The following is a 22208-nucleotide window of genomic DNA, read 5'->3' on the forward strand; positions in this document are numbered from 1 at the left end:
TTATTTTCAACCCTACCTTGACTCTGTTTCTGTCCGAGTCATGACAGTGGGGCAATACGGGAAACTTAACATGTTAACTCTTTAGTTTGAACAGAGTCCAGCGCATGAATGAGAGAAGGGCGGGAAAACGATGACGCCTAGAGATGAGCACATCCAACTTTTTAGACGGGAGAAGAACTCAACAAATATCGACGGACACTGCCGGCAGCGGGCGTCTTTGACTGAATAGATCATGACGTGACTTATATACACTAGTTCAGGGCAACAACAAAAGTTGCCGGTGCTTCGCAAGAAAATGGGAAAGCAACCAAGACTCAAAAATGGAACCAAGAAATCAAACTGGGAAAAGCAGAACTGAAGACGCAAATAACCTAATATCCCAAGCCACCCACACTCTTGGATGCCACGCTAACAAGCCCCATCATACACCCCTTACACCTGGCCACCAACCAGCTGCCGCAGCGCATCAAGCAACGCACGACAAGTAGTCCCCGCAGCACATGAGGCATCAGCTCCCGTACCAGCTCCCTCCCCCGTCCCCAATTCTCCAGCAGCAGTACCCCCCTCACCAGCACCTTCACCAGCACCGCCAGCAGAAGCAGGATCAGGCACAAAGAAAGCCCACTCGCCAACCATGTTGGTCACAGACAGGCTGAGCTCTTTTTCCTCAGCCTCAAACTCGAATTCGCCCTCGCCAAAGACGAAGGAGTTGGCTTCGGGGCAGAAACGGCCGACTTGGCCTGCGGAGATGTCGGTTGTGCCTATTTGGGGGGGGAAGGGGTTAGTTTCCGCTTATCTTTGTTTCATCGGGGGTGGGGGTATGGGTGACGTTGTTGTAGGAAGTGGGTATTGTTATGAAGAAGTGCGAGGTGGCAGTGTGTAAAACGAGTATGCATAAAAAAACAGAAACTCACTCTCAGCATTCTGGATGTAGTCAATCTTCTGCAGCGTCAGGCCCTGCGCGCCGGCCGCACCCCCGCTCAACTCAACGATATACGAGACCGGCTCGAGGGCGACAAAACCTGCCGGGGCCGCGGCCGGCGTCGGGTTTTCAGTGACGCGCAGCTGACGGCCCTCTTGGTTCTGGAACTCGACTTCGAGGGCACCATTGGTCTGGGAGGGTGTTAGTTATTTAATTACCTGCTGGTAGTGGATAGCAATAGGATAGGAATGGGGGGATGATGATAGACTTACGCCAGGAGGAAAGACGGTATCGGTCTTGATGTCACCACCGCCGAGGGTGATGACCGTTCCGAACTGGCCTTGCTGCTCGATCTCATTCTCCTCGGCCCCGGCTTCACCCTCGGCGGCACCTCCCGCTTCTCCCGCTCCGGCAGCCCCACCTACGGTGGTGTTGGCCGCAACCTTTCCGATCTCGGGTGGTGCGGGGAGGGCGAGGATGGAGAGAACCTGGGCGGAGAAAAGGAGGCTGGTGGAGAGCTTCATGATGATAGGCGGGCGTGTTGTTGGGGGTGGGATGGGATATAAGGGAAGATATAGTACAACAAGACTTTATAAACTCCAAGGATAGGAAGTGAAGACACGAGCCAAGACGCCGAGAGAAGAGAATAACACGAATAATGATCTTGTCATCACCGGCCGAGAGGATCGACGACATCGTTCATCTTATACATCGCATTCCCCAAGCCAACAACTCTCCCCCTTTCCCTGAGAAAAGTCTGTCAGACCCCGTACCAAGACATTTAGAAACCAGGGCATGTTTAGACGACACCTTGGCCACTCCCCAAGCAACTCATCACTTTACTCTCTCACCGGAACTCGGCATCATCACTTCTCTGCATCGCCACTTCTCCCTGTCTCTAAATCTGTCGTCAACTTGGGCATGCATACTCCACCACCTTAGAAGGCTAGACTTGGTTTTACTATGAAGGCGAGGACAGGAGTTACCCCGCCAAGGTTTCTACACGTCGCTCTTCGGTGGTTCGTCGTGTAGCGAGGGTTTCGTGTGAGGGTTGACGCGACTCTTGGACTCTTGGGTTCACAGCCGAGGATAGAGACTGCGTGTGGATGCTAGCGAATAGCAAGCACTTCCTCGCTGTGTATCTACCTAGGGTAGCCAAGTTGGGCTAGGCCCTTGTAGGCCGGTGTTCTGGAATGGGGATAGGTGAGACGAAGAACAATTTCTTTCCCTGAGGGGACTAAAGTGAGTAGCTCGACACGCGAGCAGTTGCTATATTCGGCCGATTGGAAACAGCAACGCAAAAGTCAGGGGTTAGGGGTTCATGACGAGAGTACAAGTTCGGAAGCCCGGCACGGCCATGCACCATGGATAGCCACAACTGGGCGTTACAGCAAGGCACGGCACTTCAATGTAGGCAGTTGACTTTGGCTACTGGCTGCTGTGAGGACTTGATGCGGCGCTCTTGCATCCCTGTCCATCTGATACCAGCCAAGCCCGGCCAAGCCAACTGGTTGGAAGGGTTGAAACTGCAGTGTGGGAGTTGTGTATGGACAATCTTGGCTCGGGAATTTACTTTATACACTGCAGCATCCCTGCTTGAGTTTATCCGCCCGTGAGGGCGAATAAAATTTTCCGTACGCCGTCTCTCTCGTGGGATCTCGGATATCTCGGAGTTCGGGCGGTTATCATCTGAACTTGCCGGGGATCATAACGAGTGTGGCAGTGCCAAAATGATGGTTCTGTGTCCTGACTCATGAAGGACGCAGTTTGTCCATTGGGTTAATATGAGAGGATAGGAGGACTGATGGACACGGTGTGACTTGATGCTATTTTAGTTATTCCGTGTAAAAGGTTAGGTTTCAATTATGAACGGGTACGCTTCCGCACCGAGAACGTGATTGTCATCGCGCACGTGGCCCTACCAGAAAAAGACGTGCCGAGTGCACAATTCCTTAGATGGGTCGCTGGCGCTTGCCCGAAGTAGAGAGCGGACAGAATGCTCCTTGGAATAGTGTTTAAGGTGGCGAATGGCACTCGGCTGAAGTTTTGTTTGTTTCGTGCTTCCAATTTCTTGGCTGACCAGGCTGGCGCAACAAGATCTGATAACGCGGTTCTACCTTCCTTCTCGGAACGTGGCTCGGCACCACTTACCTTCATTGTACTGAGTCTTGCAGGAGGATTCCTTATCTGGAGAGTCAGCAGTGCAAAAAGGAAAGTAAAAAAGAGAATATGGAGCAATCCCTAGGCGCTCTCCTAAACTTTCAACTCTCATAATCGGTCCCCACATTGTCGACATGCCATCCTAAAGGCAGAACGGAAAATATTTAAAATAGCAACAGAGTGTCAAACCGGAGAAAGAAAAAGCACCGTCCATCTCGCATGATCTCCGCAAAATGGCTCCATTCCTCGCCTCGTTAGATAATCAATTATCTGATCAAACCTCAAAACCCTCTCCATCATTTCCGGCAAGTGGTCGCGTGCCCATGAAGAACGCCTCGACGTCAGCGCCGAGAAGCGCCCCACAGCCCTGCAACAGCCGCCTGTCCCAGGGGGTCTCAGCGCTGGGCCTATCACAACCCACAACGCAACGCTTCCCCCACACGGGCCACACGGCTGCTGCAATTTAAGTTTCTGCCCCCTGTACTCGCCCCGGCATCTCCCCTGCATCTGATCGACGTCGAACGACAACCAAAGACTTCGGGACGGCTTCTCCTTTCTTCGTACCAAACATGGCAGCTGCTCGCATGTCTGGATCTGGGCCATGGCGCTTGGCAACGTGCTTGGCGGCTGTGTAGTGTCTCAGTTTGGTTCTGCGCTGAGACTCAGCGGGTTGTGAAGTTGGGCGAGACCGGGGGGGGGAAAAAATGGAGAAAAAACCATCGAGGTAAGGAACTGCGGGTAACCCTGGAGAATGTGAACCGGGCAACACAAGGGTCTGAGGCAAGAGACGGGGCTGGTGGCTCGGTGGTGTTTCCAGTATGAGTGTGTTTCCAGTGAGCGAGTTTGGACTGTTCCCGTCCTGGACCCTGACTTTCGACTGGGTTTCTCACTTTGTAAGGCCGACTTTATTACCTTCCTTGGCGCCACTCTCGTAGGCCGAAGATCATTTAGTTCGTCGCTCTGTTTTGCTTCTTTCTTTCACTTCACTTCTTTTCGAACGGGGCAGCTGGGCTGCAATTTCGGGGTTTCCTTGTCAAAATCGTTTGATACGAACTTCGTATAATCACGCTTCCTACCCGGACAGGATCTTCTTCGACCTTATCTTTCTTCTAGCATCACAATATTCTTGCTACATGCCGAGGAAGACAATATTGAGACTACGATGAGGACAACCGGGCCCGCCGTCCGCCGGCGCAATCATGCCTGGTTACAGATGAGAAGCCGCGAGAGGCACGATAGGCAACTAGCGGAACGCCAAAAACTGGTCGATGACACCTCAGACGACGGCGACGTCTCGGACACCGAATCTGTCAGCTCGCTCGACTCTCTCGATTCCCTGGGCTCCTTGGACTCGCTCGAATCGTCCAACGACGGCAACAACAACAACCAGCCTACGCCCACCACAAAGCCATCTGTGGGCGTCGGCGTTGGTCTGGAAGCGAAACCGTCAGTCACCGTCTCCGCCTCTGCAAGCCCGTCAGTGGCTGCTTCTCTGACCGCCCGAGACCGGACAGGCCAATGGATCGACTCTCTTCCAGTACCACGGGCCGAAATCTCCGCCGGCGTGAAGGTCGGGGCGGGCGAGCCCGACCCGGAGAGTGCGTCAGACTCTGACTCGGTGAGTGATGGAATCGAGTCCGATGGCATTGAATCGGATGATGGCGACTCCGCGAGTGAAGACGAGAGCAGCGCTCCGCCGGCCGTTGGGACACCACCACCAGCCGCAGTAGTCCCACCTCCACCTGCCATCACGTCGTCTGCTTCGTCATCCACGATCCACGCGTCCACGCCCCAAGTTGTTTCTACAACAAAGGCGTCCAGCTCTCATGCTACTTCAGCACCAGTTACGACCAGCAGCACGAGCAGTACCCGGGCTACCAGCACTGTTGCGACCTCGTCTCACCCTGGGGTGAGCATGGTCCCTATTCCTACTCCGATACAGAGCAGCACCAGCAAAAGTTCAACCCTCGAGGACCTTATAACCTCCCTCGCCAGCACCTCGACTCAGCCTCCTGTCGCAGTGGTAACCGATTCGCCGTCGAGTACCGTGCCCTTGGCCGGTGGAAATCGAGATGAAGAGACTGGAACTGCAGTCAGCACGCCGAGTAGCCAGCCCGAAATGAACGGCCCTGCGATAGACAGCCCACCGTCGAGTAAGATGAGCGGGGGCCAGGTGGCCGGTGTGACGATTGGCGTTCTCTGTATGTTTTCCTCCCCCCCCTCAAAATTAGGTCTCCAACTAACACAACACTAGCCTTCGCCGGCCTCATCTTCACAGCCATCCTGTTCTGGTTCAAACGTCGTCGCAGCCGCGGTCTCCCCTTCTTCCCACAACGCCGATTCCGCCTCCGCGATAATGACGACGGCCCCTCGCCTCCTCCCATGAGTCGTGCCATAGGTACCGGCCCAGGCTCCGGCCCAGGCATCGAAGGACAAGGCGGCGCAGCCTTCGTCACAGGTCCGCTCCCCGGCACCGTTGGCGGTTACAACGCGGCCAAGACCAACACCCAAATCATGGACGACCTAATGCGAGCCGCCTACGCGTCTAATAACGGCACTAACGATATGGAGGGCGCATATTACGCTCCACCCGCGGCAGCCAAGACCCGGCAGCCGTCACAACAACAACAAGAGTCAGAGCAAGGAGACGAAGAGTCAGCCAACATATTCATCGACCGACAAGCCTACGCCGCACTGACACACCACCCACCCACGCCACGCGTACAACCACAACAACAACCCCAAATCCAACAGACCCAACAACCCCGGCCAACATCCTACGACCCCCCACCAACCCCCGGCTCCCCCAAAAAACCAGTCATGCGCTGGCTCAACAGCGTGATGACCCCTACACAGCCCAACGGGCCCGAGATCCCACCCACACCAGCCATGCCCCAGTCTGCCGCCGGGGCGCCGCGCATCCCTTCATTACCTATGCCTCCTGCTGTCACGATGGCGAGTAACGGGGGGAGGGCGGCCGAGGCGCCAAGGCCGGCGTATTTTGGACGGGATACTATGACTACTGATACGACGGGGACTAGTGTTAGGTGGTTTGGGTGATTATTTTGGGTTATTTATATGTATGTATTTGAAAGATAGGTAGTGGGTGAATCTAAGCGGAATCTTGTTTCCAGCTTTCTTGTTGTATCGTCGCTTGTTCGGGAGCCGTGCTAGCCGTAAACACGTTATTTTCGCGACTTAGTTAGAAACGGATGCCCTGTATCACAAATTGTGCGTCTCTCCACCATGGGGGGGTCTTCAATCCCAGAATGGAATTCTAGTTTGGTGGGGTGTTGTCGATTGGAAGTGTGAGATTATTGTAAATACACTGTACCTACTGCATGCAGTGTCTCTAGCGTGTTGAGATCCTGCGGGGCTTGCTGGTTTGATCATTTGATGTCTTGAAAACTCTCACTGTGCATTCTTTCAACGTTCAACTCGCGCCAGACTCACCGAACACATCCAAACCCATCGTCCCATTACTTTGTACAACGCCACTCGCCCACCATGCCTCAGGTCATTTACGAACTTGACTCCTCCATCGCCGCATTCTTTTCAGACTCGGGAACATCTGCAACAAGACAGCAATGCGATGAATTTGCCAGAAACCAGTTCGGTGAGGATATTCGCCCAGTTCCGCTCCAGGGCGTGACCAGTTACACTGTAACAGCAGGGCCTATCACGATCGTTCAGTTCCGGGAGCAGGGCAGCTCGTTGAATGAGGGGATGATGGCGTTAGCTAAGGCTGTTCATGGAGATGTCGTGACTGGGTGTGTTTCTCATGGGCTTATTGGTGGATCGTCGTCGTATTCTGAAGGAAAGGAAGATGCCAATGCACTCGCTCTGTACTCGATGGACAAGCTCCCGGGAGAGAACTATATCTTTATACGTGCTTCTTTGGCGGAGAGTTTACCACTCCAGCTGGCTACTGTAGAAAGTCTGGCGAGGTCCGTTAATACCATCTGATTCTCCCCTTTGAAACCTGCTAATATTACCTACTCAATAAAAAGGTTCTTTGCCCAGTCCTGGCTAAACGGGCGAACAACAGACCCAGACCAAGTCTCTACCGCCATCAACAACTGCACCAAGCTATTCCACCACCTCTCCGAAACCCTCCCCTCCCGCTTCCAACCATCCATCTCCCAATTACCAAAACTTCTTAACTCACTCCGTTCCGGGGAACACCCAGTGGTCCTCACCCACGGCGACCTCAACGAGATGAACATCCTCGTCGACCCCGTCACCGGCAAGATCACAAGTGTTGTCGACTGGGCCGAGGCTAGCTTCCTGCCGTTTGGGTTCGCGCTGTACGCACTGGATAATTGCCTCGGAAATATGGGCGAGAATGGGTGGGAGTATTTTGATAATGCCGACCAGCTGAGAAAGGGGTTTTGGGATACCTTTGATAGGTTGGTTGGGGGGCTCTCTGAGTCTGTGATGGAATCTATTCGCTTGGCGAGAGTGGCTGGGTTGTTTATTCGGTATGGCATAGCGTACGAGGAGAGATCGGGAGGGATGATGGTAGGGAATCGAGATGATTCGTATCTTGATGCACTTGTTTTGGGTCAAGGGACCGGCCAGCCCAGCGCAGACCAAGGTAGTGGTAGTTTAAGTATAGCTGAATGACGAGAGCAAGGTGGAAAGACAAGATGTAATTACAGGAAGTCGTGTAGTTATTCGTCTGTTCAACGCAATTTTATTATTGACGAAAGTAACTAACAATAGTTAGTAAAAGTGATTGAAAACATCAAACAGCTCACTGCCCACTTCCTCCCGTGAGGTTGTAGTACACGATTATGTTTTGTTCAGAATTAGATGTATTTACGATATTTATAACAAGTAGCAAGTCTGATGACGAGTAATTGGGTGGATATATTGACTTAATATAAGCTGTTTGGTTAGTGATTGACTCTCTGCTCTATCAGCGATTCTCTTACAATCAAGACTTGAGAAACACCTGTAGTTGTGGTCCTTTTCTTTCTTTTTCAGATGGTTTGTCATTCAGCAAAGCTTCGGACATTCTCATGAGCTTTAATTCTGACGAGAAGGGCTCTACTGATTAATGGGACGAGGATGAGTGTAACCTCGGCCGTTCAGTTCCCCGCATTCTAACGTCATCCACAACTTCACCCCACCAACAACCTTCGATCCAGCATCACGTCCCAAAGCGAAACCAATTTCAGTAAAATCTCCCCATCATCGCAACCCGCCAACAGAAAACCTTCAACAACTTACCTCCCCAAATACTAAACACCACAACAACACCCCAAAAAGAAAACAATGTCCACCCCCGACACCACAATCCACCCCCACCCCACAGGCGCAGCCGCCTCTCTCGCCTCAGCCCACGCCAACCCAGTCGATCCCCAATCCTATTCCACCCCCGGCCTGCGTCTCTACGGCGGCTGGTTCTGCCCCTTCGTCCAACGCTCCTGGATCGTCCTAGCCGAAAAACAGATCCCGTACCAGTATGTGGAAATCAACCCGTACCGGAAAGAGGCCGAGTTCTTGCGGTTGAATCCGAGGGGGTTGGTGCCTACTTTGGCTGTTGTTACCACCACAGAGCAGGATGGATCTGGTGGGGGGAGGAATGAGAAGGAACAGTCGCTGGGTGAAAGCGCGGTGATTTGTGAGTATTTGGACGAGCAATTTGCTGATGAGGGGGTTTATGGACCGCGGCTGTTGCCTGCCGAGAGTGAGGGTGTGGAAGCGGTGTTTGAGAGAGCACGGTGTCGGTTGTGGATCAATCACATCGCCACGCGGATTGTGCCGGCGTTTTATCGGCTGTTGCAGCATACGGAGGAGAAAGTGTATACCATTGAGGAGGCTAGGCGGGAGTTGCTGAAGGGGCTGAGGGAGTTTGCGGCGGAGATGGTGCGGACGGGAAGGAAAGGGCCGTGGTTTTTGGGGGGGAGGTTTAGTCTGGTGGATGTTATGTTGGCGCCGTGGGCGAAGAGGCTGTTTTTAATTGATCATTATAAGCCGGGCGGTGTGGGGATTCCGGGGAAGGGTGAGAGGAAAGAAGAGGAAGAGGGGGCGTGGGCGAGGTGGGATGAGTGGTTTGCGGCGGTTGTGGAGAGGGAGAGTGTCAAGGCGACGTGGAGTGAGGAGGAGAAGTACATTGAGGTGTATAAACGGTATGCCGAGGATACTACGCAGTCTGAGGTCGGGCAGGCTACGAGGAAGGGAAGGGGGTTGCCTTGATTTTGGGTTTGGAACAGACCAAACCAGGTTGAAATGACGAGATATCTACACATTAAGACAAATTCATCCAACAACAGCCCACAACCACCCATCGTAGCTCTTGTCGCTCACCGTCTGGATAACCACCGAATCCACCCCAGGCTCCTTCCCAGCCTTCTCCACCACCTCACGAGCCCCCAGGACCATCACATCGGTCGTATCCGAATCTGCCAATTTCCCCTGCCGAACCACATTATCAACGCAGATCACCGCGTTCGGCCTCACCATATCCTTCGCCAGCCTCAAATAATTCCAGTTATTCGGCTTATCCGCATCAATAAAAACAAACCCAAACCGTTCCCGCTTGCCCGCTTTCACCTCCTCCCTCAACCGCGCCAGCACATCCACACCAGCACCATGGATAACCTCCACCCGATCCGCCAACCCAGCCGCTTCAATATTCCTCCGCGCCACCTCAACGTGCTTTGCCTCGTACTCCACCGTAACAAGCCGCAGCTGCGGGTTCTCACTCGCCAGCCAAATGGCCGAGTACCCGCCTAGCGTGCCGACCTCCAGCGCGTGGGTTACGCCCGACGCGCGGCAGTGCAACGCGAGGAATTTGCCTTGCACCGGGGAGACGGAGATATCTGGGAGGCCGGCGGCTCGGGAGCCCGCGACGGCGTCCTGGAGGGCCTTGGTGTTGGGCCGGGAGGGAGGGTGGGAGTGGGGGAAGGTGTAGTCGTCGACGTCACCCCAGAGGGGGTTGTATTGGTCGCTGTTCCAGACGTTTCGGGCTGTCATGGTGTCTGATGTTTGGGAGCTTTGGGTTGGGGGGTGGGTTTGACGTGGTGGAGGTAGTGCTTTCTTGGGCAGATGATGTATGCTACCAACTGAAGAGCGAGGAAAGATTTTGAGCTGGAGTAGTTGGGTATTCATACTCGATTATATACCTAAGTGGGATCAACTCTCTAGCGTATTGCGCAACCGACTTTACTACCGTGAATATGTGGGACATTTTCCTCCGAGATCGCCGAGGGTCCGCTGGGTGACCCGCTCGTTTCCTACTCGTCGGTTGGTGGTTTCAGAATCTTACACCATGTCTGCCCAAGAATGGAGTTATCGGTCTCCGACATTCCTAAAATTAGTGAATCGTGCCATCTCTCAACATAAGTGATCGCTCTCTTGCTGATCAGCACTCACATGAGAGAAGGACCAACAACACCGATAAAACCGAGCGAGGATTGTGTGTGTTCCGGCCTTGGGCGACTTTCACCCCCGGCTTGGCGGTCATGTTGGGAATAAGGCAGGAGTCAGAGCTCGGAGTTCCGCGCTGCGGTGAAAGTGATATAATTTGTTGTGGTTCAGCACAATAAAGGGTTGTTTACCCCGATGGGATTGATAGGAGCCTTGTTAGGTTAGAGAAATGTAATTAACACAAAACCTGGGGCGAATTGACCAAGCAGTTGATTGGGTATGCAGGGCAGTCCGTCCTCATCTCGATGCGTTGGTCTTGGTGAGACAGACGAACGTTCGGTGTGAGCAATGGTATGAGCGGTGTATCGAGAAGGGAAAACGAGGTCAAATATTTCCGATGTCCATCCCCGTTTCTGAGACACGGTACCTAGGTAGTTACGTACGCTGAGTCATGGACCTTTCGGGCGACATCGTTTGCTCCAAGCTTGCTTGGGTGGGTTCTGAACCGAGTGTTCACTGTTGTGGGTGCTGTAGGTGATCGTCGACACAGTTTGGTAGGTGGTTGTTATTGCTTCAGATCGGAGAGACTGTAAGCTCAGCGTGAGGAGCTGCTCTAAAGTGCCCTCGGCCATTCGCTCGGGGTCGAGTTAGTTGGCAAAGACGGCCAAGCTTCTGCCTGGCGAGACTTCCCCTATCTTAGCCCGGCATTCTCGGCGGTATGAGGTCGAACTCGGCCGTGCCGAATTTGAGTATTAATTAAGGCGTATTTAGGATCGGGTTAATTAAGTGCCACGGCGTTTCGCCGAGGAGACTTCCATAATTATTTGCGCAGTTGCGAATTTTCCGTGATCCCGATTCGTGACGACGTGGTAGAGTCGCGCCAGGTCTCATCCTCCACGGATGTATCGTGGAAGGGGATCTCGTTGGCTTTTTGTTGAAATTGAAGTAACCTCGGCCATTTCTTGAAAAGTGAGGGGCGAGGATCAAATCATTAATTACCTATGGTCAACGTCTGCCGATAGTGACGAGGTAGGGCGGTGCTATAGCTGTTCGGTCCAACCCAATCCGCACGCGTGGCCTGTTTTTCTGCGATGTAGGGAGAATGCAGCCTCGATTGCTGTCAGGGCGTACATCCTTAGGAAACATTTTGGGGAAAGAAAGGAGTGCAGGCCTGTTTATCCAGGAGCGAGAGGGCGGTAGTGAGGCAACCCGCCCTGGCTTTTGGCGCAGATACCGGCGCTTAAAACACAAGTGCATTCCCGACTGAACTCGACCGTCCCCTTCAACTGTTCTTCAAACAACACACACATCTGCACCCATATTCCCCTCTCCATTCCAGATGTCTTCGCCCACGCACGCACAGCGTCAGCTGGCATCAACGACTAGACAGTCAGTTGACAGCACTACCACAGATGGTGTGCATCCGCCTCTCAACTGGAATAGCCCCGACGACAATGGCGGATCCAGCCGTCTTAACCCCAAACCCGACGAGGGTATGGACACCCAAGAAGAACGGGAGATGCCACAGCGCTCATATTATGCACGCGTGTTGGGCACGCACATATCGGTTTCGCCGATAGACGTTCCCGACACGTATGATCCTGACGGGTGGGTACCAGGGACGCCTGAGCCAGAGCCGTATGATCCTGAAACGTATGCGGCTTGGGGTCGGAAACACCTCGGCGAGGAATGGTATCAGCTACGGAAGGCCATGCTCCAGGAAAGGAATATCTACCTTCGTTCCGACTGGGTTTACTCTGAGCGTCAGCAAGATCTTAGGGTGATGGAACACAAATAGTAGGGCGGCCGTTAAGACCAGCACGTCACGTAGGGATGTCTGATGAACCCTGGAAACGATTATGGTCTCGACTCTCCAAGGTCTTGCCGCGTGTCCAGCCGTCCAGCACCGCTCCCCTATTTCGTGAAGCCTGGGAAAGATTGGGATATGCACGGGAGAGCTCCCGCTGGAGTGAGGAAGAATACCAATTCAACAAAATATTCCTCAAAGAGGACCTCATCGATTGCGCCAGGGCACATCACGAAACCCAGGAAGGTGACATACAACGTGAGAAAGAGCGGGAGGAAATAGCAAAGGTACGGTATGAGCCGGGCACTCTCATCGAGTCAGACGAGTACGAACGTCGAATGACGGACTTCAGGCTTCGAAGGGAGGGTTGGGTACAGGAGCAGTTCGATGCTAGGGATCGAGCAGCGGTTGCGAAGGCTCAGAAACGTGGACCTGAGCTTGAGAGAGAGTTGAACACGCCACCGAAAACCCAAGAAGAAATGAATTTGAGATTCCGCCTCTGCGACCTTCAGAAAATCAGTCGCGAGGAGCAGGACCGGTTGGCCCGCATGTATGGCTTCTTCGAACGGCCGCCAATCAACCCCCCTTTCTTTGGTACCCCACTGGAGAAGAGGTCGCCGCCGAGGGACCAAGAAGAAATGGACCAGCTGTTTCGCCTCTGGACTTGGAGACTCAACCGCATGGAGCAGGATGAATTGGCTCATGTATGGCTTCAACCCGAAGCAAGCTGACACGGATAGACAACCGACAAAGAATACTCCGGCTCGCGGCAGACAACGCAGGACATACCACAAAGAACGGGAAAGTCGAAGGATCGCGGGACAGCTGCCGGAGTTTGGGTTGCTTGGTGGAACACAGCCACTCTACGATGCTGCATCACAACCTTTGAATAATACGCCCAAAGCGAACAGCGCCGGTGCTCGCCCCCGCCAGCTGTCGATACAGCTGACAGGCAAAGGCGCAAAACCTCAGGGGATTTCAAAGAGGAGGAATGTAAGGTTAGGCCACTTCAAAAAGTCGGGGAGAATATTGAGGCGCCAAGTCTACGGGCACGAGCGCAGAAGAATAGATTATGGGCGAAGAATAATGTGTGTCAAGGACTCTGGGCGAAGTACCTTAGGGTTGAATTTCGAGGATGAGAATTAATTAGTAATCGAGCAACGGCACAATCACTTGAACGATGAAACCCGTCCTATAATCTTCTGAACAGGTTCTTTGTGGATTCCGGTGTCACTCCCAATTCCCGTTCTCGATTTTACCGTTAACCGGAGCATCAATCTTAGAGTGAACCGGATTGTAGACTCTGTTGGTCGAGGTATCAACCCCAGTATCAATCGGCTTCTCCGGTCATGCCGTCCATCATTCACCACTGCATCTGGCCGGTTGGCTGGGACGGGTTGGCTGGAGTGTAGGGCTTTGGAGAGAGGAGGTCGGTGAATGTTACGACTTTTGTGCGGTCACTGTGGTGTTTTTTATGTGGGTGCAAATGAGGAGACACAGTGAAGGGCATGTTGAAGTGCGGTGATCAGAAGGGTTAACCAGGTACCAGATAGGCACATCAAGAACCGCAAAAAATGGGAAGCTTTGTGAATAAATCCAGGCTAAAGAGTTGTGGCAGGAAATGACGGTCTGTTACAGCTCCGTTAAGCAACGCTGGTTTCATGCTACAGCTAAATGAGACCATGGAAAACTTGTCAGATTATTGTCGTATTATGAGTCATCGATTGCCATGGCTTGCATTATTTGTAAATAACAAGTTTCGATTTAAACAGAATTGACATTGGTTCAAAGTTTGTCAGGCAATAATTACCCCGACTTTGTGAAAGCGCTTTTTTCTGTGGTTTGGCTGTTGCCAAACGTAATCTGAACGAACAATACTAAATCCATATGGCTCATTGATCAGCAAACATACGTAGGTAATTAGCTTGACAATTATCCATGACAACGATATCGGTTATCGCAAGCGTACCAGCCTCAAAAACGGGCCGTGACATTTGTGTTTTACATGTTCGAGCGGTAAAACTGAACTGTGCCTCAACTCTCACAGCAAACATCAAATGTTGACCACGACACCAAACTCTATATGTAGTTGGTATAACACATGCCAAAAGGCAACCGCGGAAATCATCAAATCCGTAGTAAAACTAGCTAGCCCGTCCCATCCGTCTTTGTCTTTGCGTTGTCGCTGGTGTTTGCCGAAGAATACTGATCCCCAACACCAGCCAAAGCTTCGTTCTCCGAAGCGATTCCAGCTTCATCAGTTTTCGCCGTCTGGGCCTCACTACCTGCTGTTTGGGTAGTACCCTTAACAGAACCGACAACTGGCTCTTTCTCTCCTCCCTCACGCTTCACACTCCCTTCCTCGTCCCCAATATGCAGCGCCTGATCCACCTCATCCGCCAACTTGCTCACCTCGTCCTGTCTCTTCGCCACCCTCTTCGCCGCGCCCTGCAACTGCCTCTCAGCCTCCTCATCACCCACCAACTCCCGCCACGTCTTCTCCAGCTCGTCCCGCCACCCCAACTCATCCGCCAGCCGCCGCACCCCGCCATCACAGTCCCCCAACACCATGACATCATCCGCCTGCGTCCCAAACGACCCGACCCGCTCCAGGTTGAACAACACACGCGGGATGTCCTCATTCACCATATCCGGCAACCCCGCAAACGGGTGGACCTGCAGACTGGTGCCCATAACCAGCACCAAATCAGCCTCCTTCACAGCCGACATACGGTCGAAAAACGCCCGCGGCAACGGTTCCCCAAAGAACACGATATCCGGCTTCACCAGCCCACCACACACCCCGTCATCGGCCCTCGGCCCATCCCACGCGGCCTTCTCCTCCCCATCCAACCCCGCCCCGCCAAGTCCCCCCGACGCCTCTGCCTCCCTATCACCAGTCCTCTCCGCCTCGCACCTCGGCACCTCCCCCCTCTCCACAAACCCCCTCATCTTCCCCTCATCAAACAAAACCTTACAATCCACACACCTCTGACTCGCAAAACTCCCATGCGCCTCCACAATCCGGTCCCCCGGCACGCCCCCCGCACGCTCCAAGCAATCAATATTCTGCGTGAACAGCGCATGCAGCAGGCCCTTGCGGGCAAGCAGGGCGAGAAACACGTGCGAGATGGTGGGGCGGTAACGCGCGCCTGGGTAGAGTTCGCGCGCGAGTACGTAGAAGGGCCGTGGGTTTTGCCGGAAGAAGGTTAGGTCGAAGACGGCTTCGGGTTCGGGGAGGTTGAGGGCTGCGAGGTTGGCGTAGAGGCCTGTGTCGGGGGAGCGGAAGTCGGGGACTGACAGGAGTTATTAGTTTGACACAGATTCTGAGGGAGATGGACGGGGAAAGGAAGAGGAACGTACTGCCAGCGGCGGTGGAAATACCCGCGCCCGTCATGACCACAATGCGGCGCGCCCGGCCAGACTTGATGAGATCGGCGACGGCCGGCAGGGTGCGCTCCTGCAGGGTTAGAGGCGGCGTATCCTCTGTGACCTGGGACTGTTCCTGGCCCATCTTGCGGTTCTTTTTCTTTCCCTTGTTGCTGTGTTTGCCCTTGCTGTTTTTGGTTGACTTTTTCTTTCCACCGCCTGGCGTTTTGCCCTGAACGGAAAAGTCGTCAAAGCCGCCCGAGAAACTGTCGAAATTGTCGAATTCGTCGTTGAATTCGTGGGAGGTTAAATGCTGGCCCTGGCGTGGGCGTGGCCCTGATGTGTGTCGGCGGCCTATCTTGACGAGGATGCGGCGGGGCCGGTGAGTGATGTGACGATAGTGATAGTGACGGTGAGTGATGGATGCTCGCTGGCACTCGGCGAGGGGCACGCCGCACGACACAGAAAGAGATCCCGGCAGTCCGATAATTGGGGCCAAGGTGTGAGCAAGTCGGAATTGGCTGGTCTGTCAGGATCCTTACTTGTGCGTCGTGAGTGAGTCAAGTTGGTAATCGGAAAGGGGTTGTGGTTGCGAAGTGAGATGAAGAATGGATCTTCAACGCTCACATGAATGCACAAGCCATGAAGGATTCATCAGTCGATTGGGTAATGGTGTGTCAGGGTCAGGGGCGGCCCGCTTTCTTGGTGGGGTTTCCCTGCTTGGAGGATAACATGAAACTACAGGGTTAGGGTTTTATTCACACTATCCTGCAACATTTGTTAAACTCTCCCCCTGAAAGAGGATGAGAGTTGGGAACAGTTCCTCGACATCCGTAAATTTCACGATATAGCCAGGTAGGTAGCCTGCATAATACGGTGAGGGGTAAGATGAGTGGTCAGGGAGAATTAATAAGTCTCAACAACATTAAGATCTAATTACTGTCCACGATAGCCCATGCCAAACAATATATCGCCGTATGGATGTTGATGACAACGTCATGGTCGACCAGGTTTGAATCGATCGTCCATCCTTGTCAACAATTGTTAAGAAATACAAGCTCAGAAGACAGGGAAAAATCCTGTCGATAAACAAACAAGGAAACGGCTGCCAGCTGATGTCGATTGAGCAACATACTTGCATGATTTAGATCAATAATTATGCAATCCAGCAACTCTATACCTCAAACATATGAAATTAAATAGCTTGCCTGACTCAATCCGAGAACTAACTTAACTCCGCTCAAGGACGAGTGGTGGCCTGTGTTTGCAACTCATATCGGTGCTATGGTTGTCGCAAACAGAGTTCTGCAGGGTGAACAGGGTGCTTACAAGCGTTTTCTGAGCATATTTTGATAGCGAGGAGTAAGGAAAGGGACATGGGACGATATGCGGCCGGCTACCTATCTATGATGATTGCGTGACGAATAAGCCCCAACGTTGGCAAACATGAACAAACAGATGGGCCGGACGTACGGCCAGACGAAGCAGAGTGTGATTGATATTCCAGATTCCAGATATGTTCCTCTGTTCTTGGGAATAGAACTTGGGAGATTGGGAAGTACATATAGCCGTGGCAATGTCCAAGAGTCTAGAATACGACGGCCCTTCATAAAGCGAGACCTAAGATGATTTACACACCTGAGTACAAACGGCTGGTATTGCTAGGCCGGCTCGTCCTGAATTGTATTGTAGGATTTGCTGTCTCAAACATGCGTTTGTTGCTATGGGACATGAATCTATTTGTTCAAGATTTCTGTGGTTTGGTTTATCATGTTGGTAGCCAGACTCAAACACAAGCAGGAAACGTTGCTCCGGGGGGGTTCTCAAATATCATTCTTTTGTGATTTGAACCGTCTAAAACTCTGGTATTAAAGTGGCGTTGTTCCGCCCTCTCTATGCCGACATACCTCCCTCTTGATGTAAACAATCACTCGGCTTTTGCGGTTTCAGTGTTTCCCTCAGCGCTATCAGCTCGACACGACCTATATACCCTGGGAATCATTGCAACCAAAGCTACTCCATTTGTTCTGATCATTTGTTCAGTGAACAGCCCTCGTCGACATGGACCGCTCTGGCGCCAGACACGCTCAACACAGCCGTCATGTTTGCTTCCCCTTTGATCCCGCGAGGTGTCATTCGGGATAGTATTTAAACACCGCCTCTCCCATATTTACCCCAACTTTTCTTCACATTCCATCCTAACCAACCCAACCCATCATCTTGACACAGCATCTCAAGCACGCCGAACCAAGTCAGGATGGATGACATCACCTTCCTTCAGCAACTTGCTAGAAGCAACAGCTCGTACAACGAAGGTATCCCGGGCGAGTTATCCGACCCCTTTGTTGACTCGGATCCTTCGCCGTCACCACAACCGGCACCCACTCCCGCGAGCATCAAATATGCTCCCGTGTTAGACAGGGGCGATGGGTTTGAGTCAGAGCCCATCGTTAGCAAGCACTTCCCCAAGCCCCCCAGCCTCCAGTCGGTACCCACCCAAACCCACGAAAACAACGCGGCCACCAACACCAATGACAGCAACCGTGTCAAGCTCCCGGTTTACATCACCGCCCTAATCACGGCACGGTCTCAGCCAACGGTCGCTCTCACCACTCAAAAGCCCATTTTCTTCCGAGAAGAGTTCGGCGATGAGACCGACACCGACGAGAACAACAGCGACTCGGACGGAGGGTATCTCCCGCCCCGCGGGAGAGCCCTTATGAACCCCAGCTCTATCCCTAGCCCCACCTCAGATCCAAACACCGGCAACGGCACAGGCTCAAGCTCGCGGGACTCCGACTACGATGCCGGATCGGAAGACAACAACGAGTGGGAGGAGGAGTTGGGTGGGGGGGGTTACAACGGCAGTGTGGGATCGAAATCGGACTCCCTGCTGGTGATCGAGGGCGAAGACCAAGAAGAGCGCGAGGATGGCAAACCCAAGGCCAAGTCCCGAAAGAGGTGCGGTCTCATCCGCTGCCTCAAGAGGAATTTCACCAGGTCCATCAAAACCTGGAACACCTTCGTCCGTCGATTCCAGTCAAAAGGAAAGCCAACATGAGTTCCAGCCCAACCACGGCAACACGATCGATCATCTATAGCCCCATTATCAACACCCCCCCGCGACTTGAGCGGTAGCACCATCATCGCCGACAAGTCCGCCAGCCCCGTCTCGCTCTCCTCTCTTATCCCCCTCACCGGGTCGTGCCGCCCCTCTCCAGGGTGAAGAAGCCCACGAACGCCAACTTGGTCGGTCGGGAAGAATGAAGAGATGGCCGAGGTAAAGGGGACCGTAGGGATGCTCGGCGTGCCGACCGAGCCAATGGGCCCAGCGCCGGGCCACCAGTGCATGCTAGCACTAGCACCAGCACATGAAACTGAGATCAGAGCAGGGCCCAACCGGAATCTGTTTCCACATACAACCAACCAGCCTTCTCGGAGCTAGTTGGTACTTGCCCTTGTCCAGCTGCAGTGGCATTCTCAAGCTGGACACCGAATCCTTCACAGTCACAGCCATCAGCTTGACAATGTACCGCCCGACTCAGAAACGGCCCACCTCCCCGGTGAACAGGCCAAGTGGAACATCCTCTGGAACAGCCAGCTCAGCCCAGCAAGGTCGTCGGGCGATTTGCAGAAGGGGCGGAAATACCACGACGGAGCCTATATATACCTTGACTACTTCGGTACGGGCAGTGCGGCCGCCGGGCACGAAAGACCAGAGGAGGATGGGCACGAAAGAAGGGGCGATTTTCCCCTGGCACAGCGGCCAGTGGGACAGTTTCCGACCACCGGGGCGGCGATTCAGCCGCCTAGTATGGCGTGAAGTCTTTGTGAAAAGGAGTCAAATTGACCAGACACACAAAGCATACCACAGAGCCAGCCGGGAAGCTCGCAGATGATGCAAAAAAGGAATATGAGCGTTTGAAACGATTGTTTTCTCGCCGCGTCGCTTTCCCAAGTCCAAATCCTCATGATATGCCCTAATCCACATTCTACAGCAACAACCCCCTCGGAGGACCGGTAGCATGTGGATGTTCGCTGCGGAAGTGTGGCAGCATCTGGCGTGCGTTGTGAAAGTCTGGCGCTGAGTACCATCTCGGGTCCTCGTCCCAATAACAAAAGAAATCCCAACCAATATGCCCATCCGCTTGGGTTGTCGGATCATCTGGCGATGCTTCCGAATGCGCAGTCACTTGACATTCGGGTCCTGAGGGTGCTTGGCTAGGGAATATCTATCTCTTGTCTTTTAATATTTGGTATTTGATTTTGGGTCCCGGTTCGGATTCGGGAGGGGCTTGGGAGGATAGATCGGGGATTTCCTTGGTTGGAGTTCATGTTTGCCTTTTTTTATGTTGGGGTGAGGATAGCGATGGGGTACATAGACGGTGCGTAGCGTGGTTTGGCATTAGCTTTTGATGATACCCTGGGTAAGAGTACCTACCTAGACTTAAACAATATAATAATGAATGGATGTCTTGGGACCTGAGCAACGGCATCTGATTGTGCCACAGTATAAAAGGGTCCTACTTGCCGTCGCAATTGACGATTGTCTTTTGCGACAGATTGTGAACATAACAGCGAAGCGTTCCAAGTCTTAACATGAAAACATAATTTCCTAACTTGTTAATTACCCAAGTTAAGGTACAGAAAGATGAAAGGGAAGGGAAATACACTGATCGTACAATCTACATCTGATACATATCTCATCAAACTTCATCCTCCTTGACATGCCTCCCTCTCTTGACCTTCCCAAACATCTTGATATGTAGCAAAAGCGTTTCCCGCGTATACCGCAGATTCAGCCCCTCTTCCGTCTTACACCCGGGACATGGAAACCCCCACTCGGCTGACACAGCCTCTCCAGACCTGCGCAGCACGGGCACGCGAACCACCGCCGCATACCATAGCGCCTTCTCCCGCCTGACGACCTCCTCGTCCCGGCCCCGGCGCACGAGTATCCCCTGTTCCCATTCCATCGACGAGCAACGCAAGTAATCGAACAAGACTCTGATCAACTCGTCCATACCTCCGCTTGCCACACCCGCCGCGCGGACGACAGTCTCCAGGTCGACCATTTCCTCCCAGCCTTCAATTGATCCCCCCTCGCTGTCCCCCGCCCCAAACGTGACCAGTCCGTCACTGGTATTGTTCCTACTCACAGCCCCATATGTTCCTGGAAGAACCCTCATCCGCCCCGGTAACGTCCCGAATGTCGCCCGGGGCAACCCGATCAACCGCCCGGCCATCGCCGCGGTGACCGGCACAAAGTAACGTCCAGGGAATCGAGTGTCGGGCTTGTGGAAGGCCGGGCTGATATCCCCCCACGACGCGATGCAGGCGATGCAGATCCGATGGCCTGTCGGTAGGTAGAAAAAGGTGCCGAGGGCGAGGGAGCAGCCTTCGCACCGGGGGTCGTGTAGCGTGGCGACGATGGCGCGGACGGGGGGGGAGCAGAGGCGGCGAGGCTGCAGGATCGAGCCGGCTCCCCCGCTATTGTCCTTCTCACTGGGGGTGGGTGCGGACGCAGCATGATACGCCCGTCCCAGATTTGCTGCGTGCCGGCAGAGGATCCGATACTCAGGCAGCGAGTCCACTACGTCGGCGGCCCGTCGGTTCAGCCCGCGGAAATGTGCCATGCTCTGGATGTCACAGCACCGCAGGATCATGTGGAGAACCTCCACGGGGATGCCAGCCATCGCGCCCAGGTCGACGGTCGGCGGCTGTCGCGGAGGGGCAGCTGTGGTCTCGGTTTTGTTGGCGTTCCCGGGAGCGGTGGGCGGTGCTACGGGGACGTTGTCGTCCAGCGTATAAGCCACTTTGGGCCAGAGGTCGGCGGTGGCTCGGCCCGTGAGGGCGGACACAGATGTACTAGATGCGGTCGACATGGTGTCCGAGATCTTGTAAAGCCCCGCGTGTGGGCAAGTTTGGTGTGTAATAAAAGGCAATATCACCAAGTGATGACTGCAGATGAGAATATGAACTCCGAGTCTTGACTTGTGAATGTTGAAAGATAGATGTTGAATTTGGAAATCAGCTCCTAGAATAAACCGGGGGGTCAGTACTTTAATACTTTCTCAGCAAGGCGGGTTCACCATTGAATCTCTCCCATCGGGAACGTCCAGACGACATTCTGCATGCGCTTGGACCCTTATATCTCAGTTATTTGAGTTTGTGCACGAGGAAGCTGCAACGAACAGAACGTTAGGTGTGGTTTGACCTTCCCTAAGGGTAAGTGCAGTCAGCACATTGATCGCAGCTCCCCGGTTCAAGGCTCAATGTGGCGGTGCTATGACTGGACTACATACGTATGGATTGTAGCGTTGCATTATGCCAGGCATGCTTATGCTTAAACCTTCTGGTAATTATGACGCAGATCCATCGTCGAAATCTACACTACCATAGTGCGCGTAGGGGTGTTCTCGAAACAGGCTCATAAACATTTCAACTTTTCAAGTCCTCAAGACGGTCCTTTAACGGTTTTGCGTTTCAAAAGAATCACTGCTATCGTTTCAAAGTGGGTGGTTCTTTCCTGGTTAGTAGACTTGAATAACTGAGGGAGTCATTTCCTCGCGA

At 53.4% G+C, this 22208-nt stretch overlaps 9 protein-coding genes across 9 annotated transcripts; 5 read left to right on the forward strand and 4 right to left on the reverse strand.

Moving 5' to 3' along the window:
• Nucleotides 1–432: 432 nt before the first annotated feature.
• Nucleotides 433–1446, reverse strand: C8A04DRAFT_27246 (uncharacterized protein; the record flags this gene model as incomplete). The annotated part of the gene is made up of 3 exons (XM_062780235.1): nt 433–761; nt 915–1113; nt 1195–1446. The coding sequence occupies 3 exons, from the start codon at nt 1444–1446 to the stop codon at nt 433–435; spliced, it is 780 nt and encodes a 259-aa protein (XP_062638369.1).
• Nucleotides 1447–4244: 2798 nt separating this feature from the next.
• On the forward strand, nt 4245–6142 carry C8A04DRAFT_27247 (uncharacterized protein; the record flags this gene model as incomplete). The annotated part of the gene is made up of 2 exons (XM_062780236.1): nt 4245–5283; nt 5337–6142. The coding sequence occupies 2 exons, from the start codon at nt 4245–4247 to the stop codon at nt 6140–6142; spliced, it is 1845 nt and encodes a 614-aa protein (XP_062638370.1).
• Nucleotides 6143–6589: 447 nt separating this feature from the next.
• Nucleotides 6590–7814, forward strand: C8A04DRAFT_27248 (uncharacterized protein; the record flags this gene model as incomplete). The annotated part of the gene is made up of 3 exons (XM_062780237.1): nt 6590–7029; nt 7093–7603; nt 7812–7814. 3 exons carry the CDS (start codon nt 6590–6592, stop codon nt 7812–7814), a joined length of 954 nt encoding a protein of 317 aa, XP_062638371.1.
• Nucleotides 7815–8362: 548 nt separating this feature from the next.
• On the forward strand, nt 8363–9286 carry C8A04DRAFT_36134 (glutathione S-transferase; the record flags this gene model as incomplete). The annotated part of the gene is made up of 1 exon (XM_062783415.1): nt 8363–9286. One exon carries the CDS (start codon nt 8363–8365, stop codon nt 9284–9286), a length of 924 nt encoding a protein of 307 aa, XP_062638372.1.
• A 63-nt stretch (nt 9287–9349) lies between these two features.
• Nucleotides 9350–10066, reverse strand: C8A04DRAFT_11001 (S-adenosyl-L-methionine-dependent methyltransferase; the record flags this gene model as incomplete). The annotated part of the gene is made up of 1 exon (XM_062776797.1): nt 9350–10066. The coding sequence occupies one exon, from the start codon at nt 10064–10066 to the stop codon at nt 9350–9352; it is 717 nt and encodes a 238-aa protein (XP_062638373.1).
• A 1732-nt stretch (nt 10067–11798) lies between these two features.
• Nucleotides 11799–12997, forward strand: C8A04DRAFT_36136 (uncharacterized protein; the record flags this gene model as incomplete). Its single annotated transcript, XM_062783416.1, has 3 exons — nt 11799–11823; nt 11872–12222; nt 12261–12997. 3 exons carry the CDS (start codon nt 11799–11801, stop codon nt 12995–12997), a joined length of 1113 nt encoding a protein of 370 aa, XP_062638374.1.
• Nucleotides 12998–14414: 1417 nt separating this feature from the next.
• On the reverse strand, nt 14415–15780 carry C8A04DRAFT_11012 (NAD-dependent protein deacetylase hst2-1; the record flags this gene model as incomplete). Its single annotated transcript, XM_062776802.1, has 3 exons — nt 14415–15081; nt 15184–15562; nt 15630–15780. 3 exons carry the CDS (start codon nt 15778–15780, stop codon nt 14415–14417), a joined length of 1197 nt encoding a protein of 398 aa, XP_062638375.1.
• Nucleotides 15781–17892: 2112 nt separating this feature from the next.
• On the forward strand, nt 17893–18696 carry C8A04DRAFT_27253 (uncharacterized protein; the record flags this gene model as incomplete). Its single annotated transcript, XM_062780238.1, has 1 exon — nt 17893–18696. One exon carries the CDS (start codon nt 17893–17895, stop codon nt 18694–18696), a length of 804 nt encoding a protein of 267 aa, XP_062638376.1.
• Nucleotides 18697–20341: 1645 nt separating this feature from the next.
• On the reverse strand, nt 20342–21520 carry C8A04DRAFT_27254 (uncharacterized protein; the record flags this gene model as incomplete). The annotated part of the gene is made up of 1 exon (XM_062780239.1): nt 20342–21520. One exon carries the CDS (start codon nt 21518–21520, stop codon nt 20342–20344), a length of 1179 nt encoding a protein of 392 aa, XP_062638377.1.
• Nucleotides 21521–22208: the final 688 nt, after the last annotated feature.

This window comes from Dichotomopilus funicola (genome assembly GCF_033296635.1).
Source record: "Dichotomopilus funicola strain CBS 141.50 unplaced genomic scaffold C8A04scaffold_19, whole genome shotgun sequence".
NCBI classification, from domain to species: Eukaryota; Fungi; Ascomycota; class Sordariomycetes; order Sordariales; family Chaetomiaceae; genus Dichotomopilus; species Dichotomopilus funicola.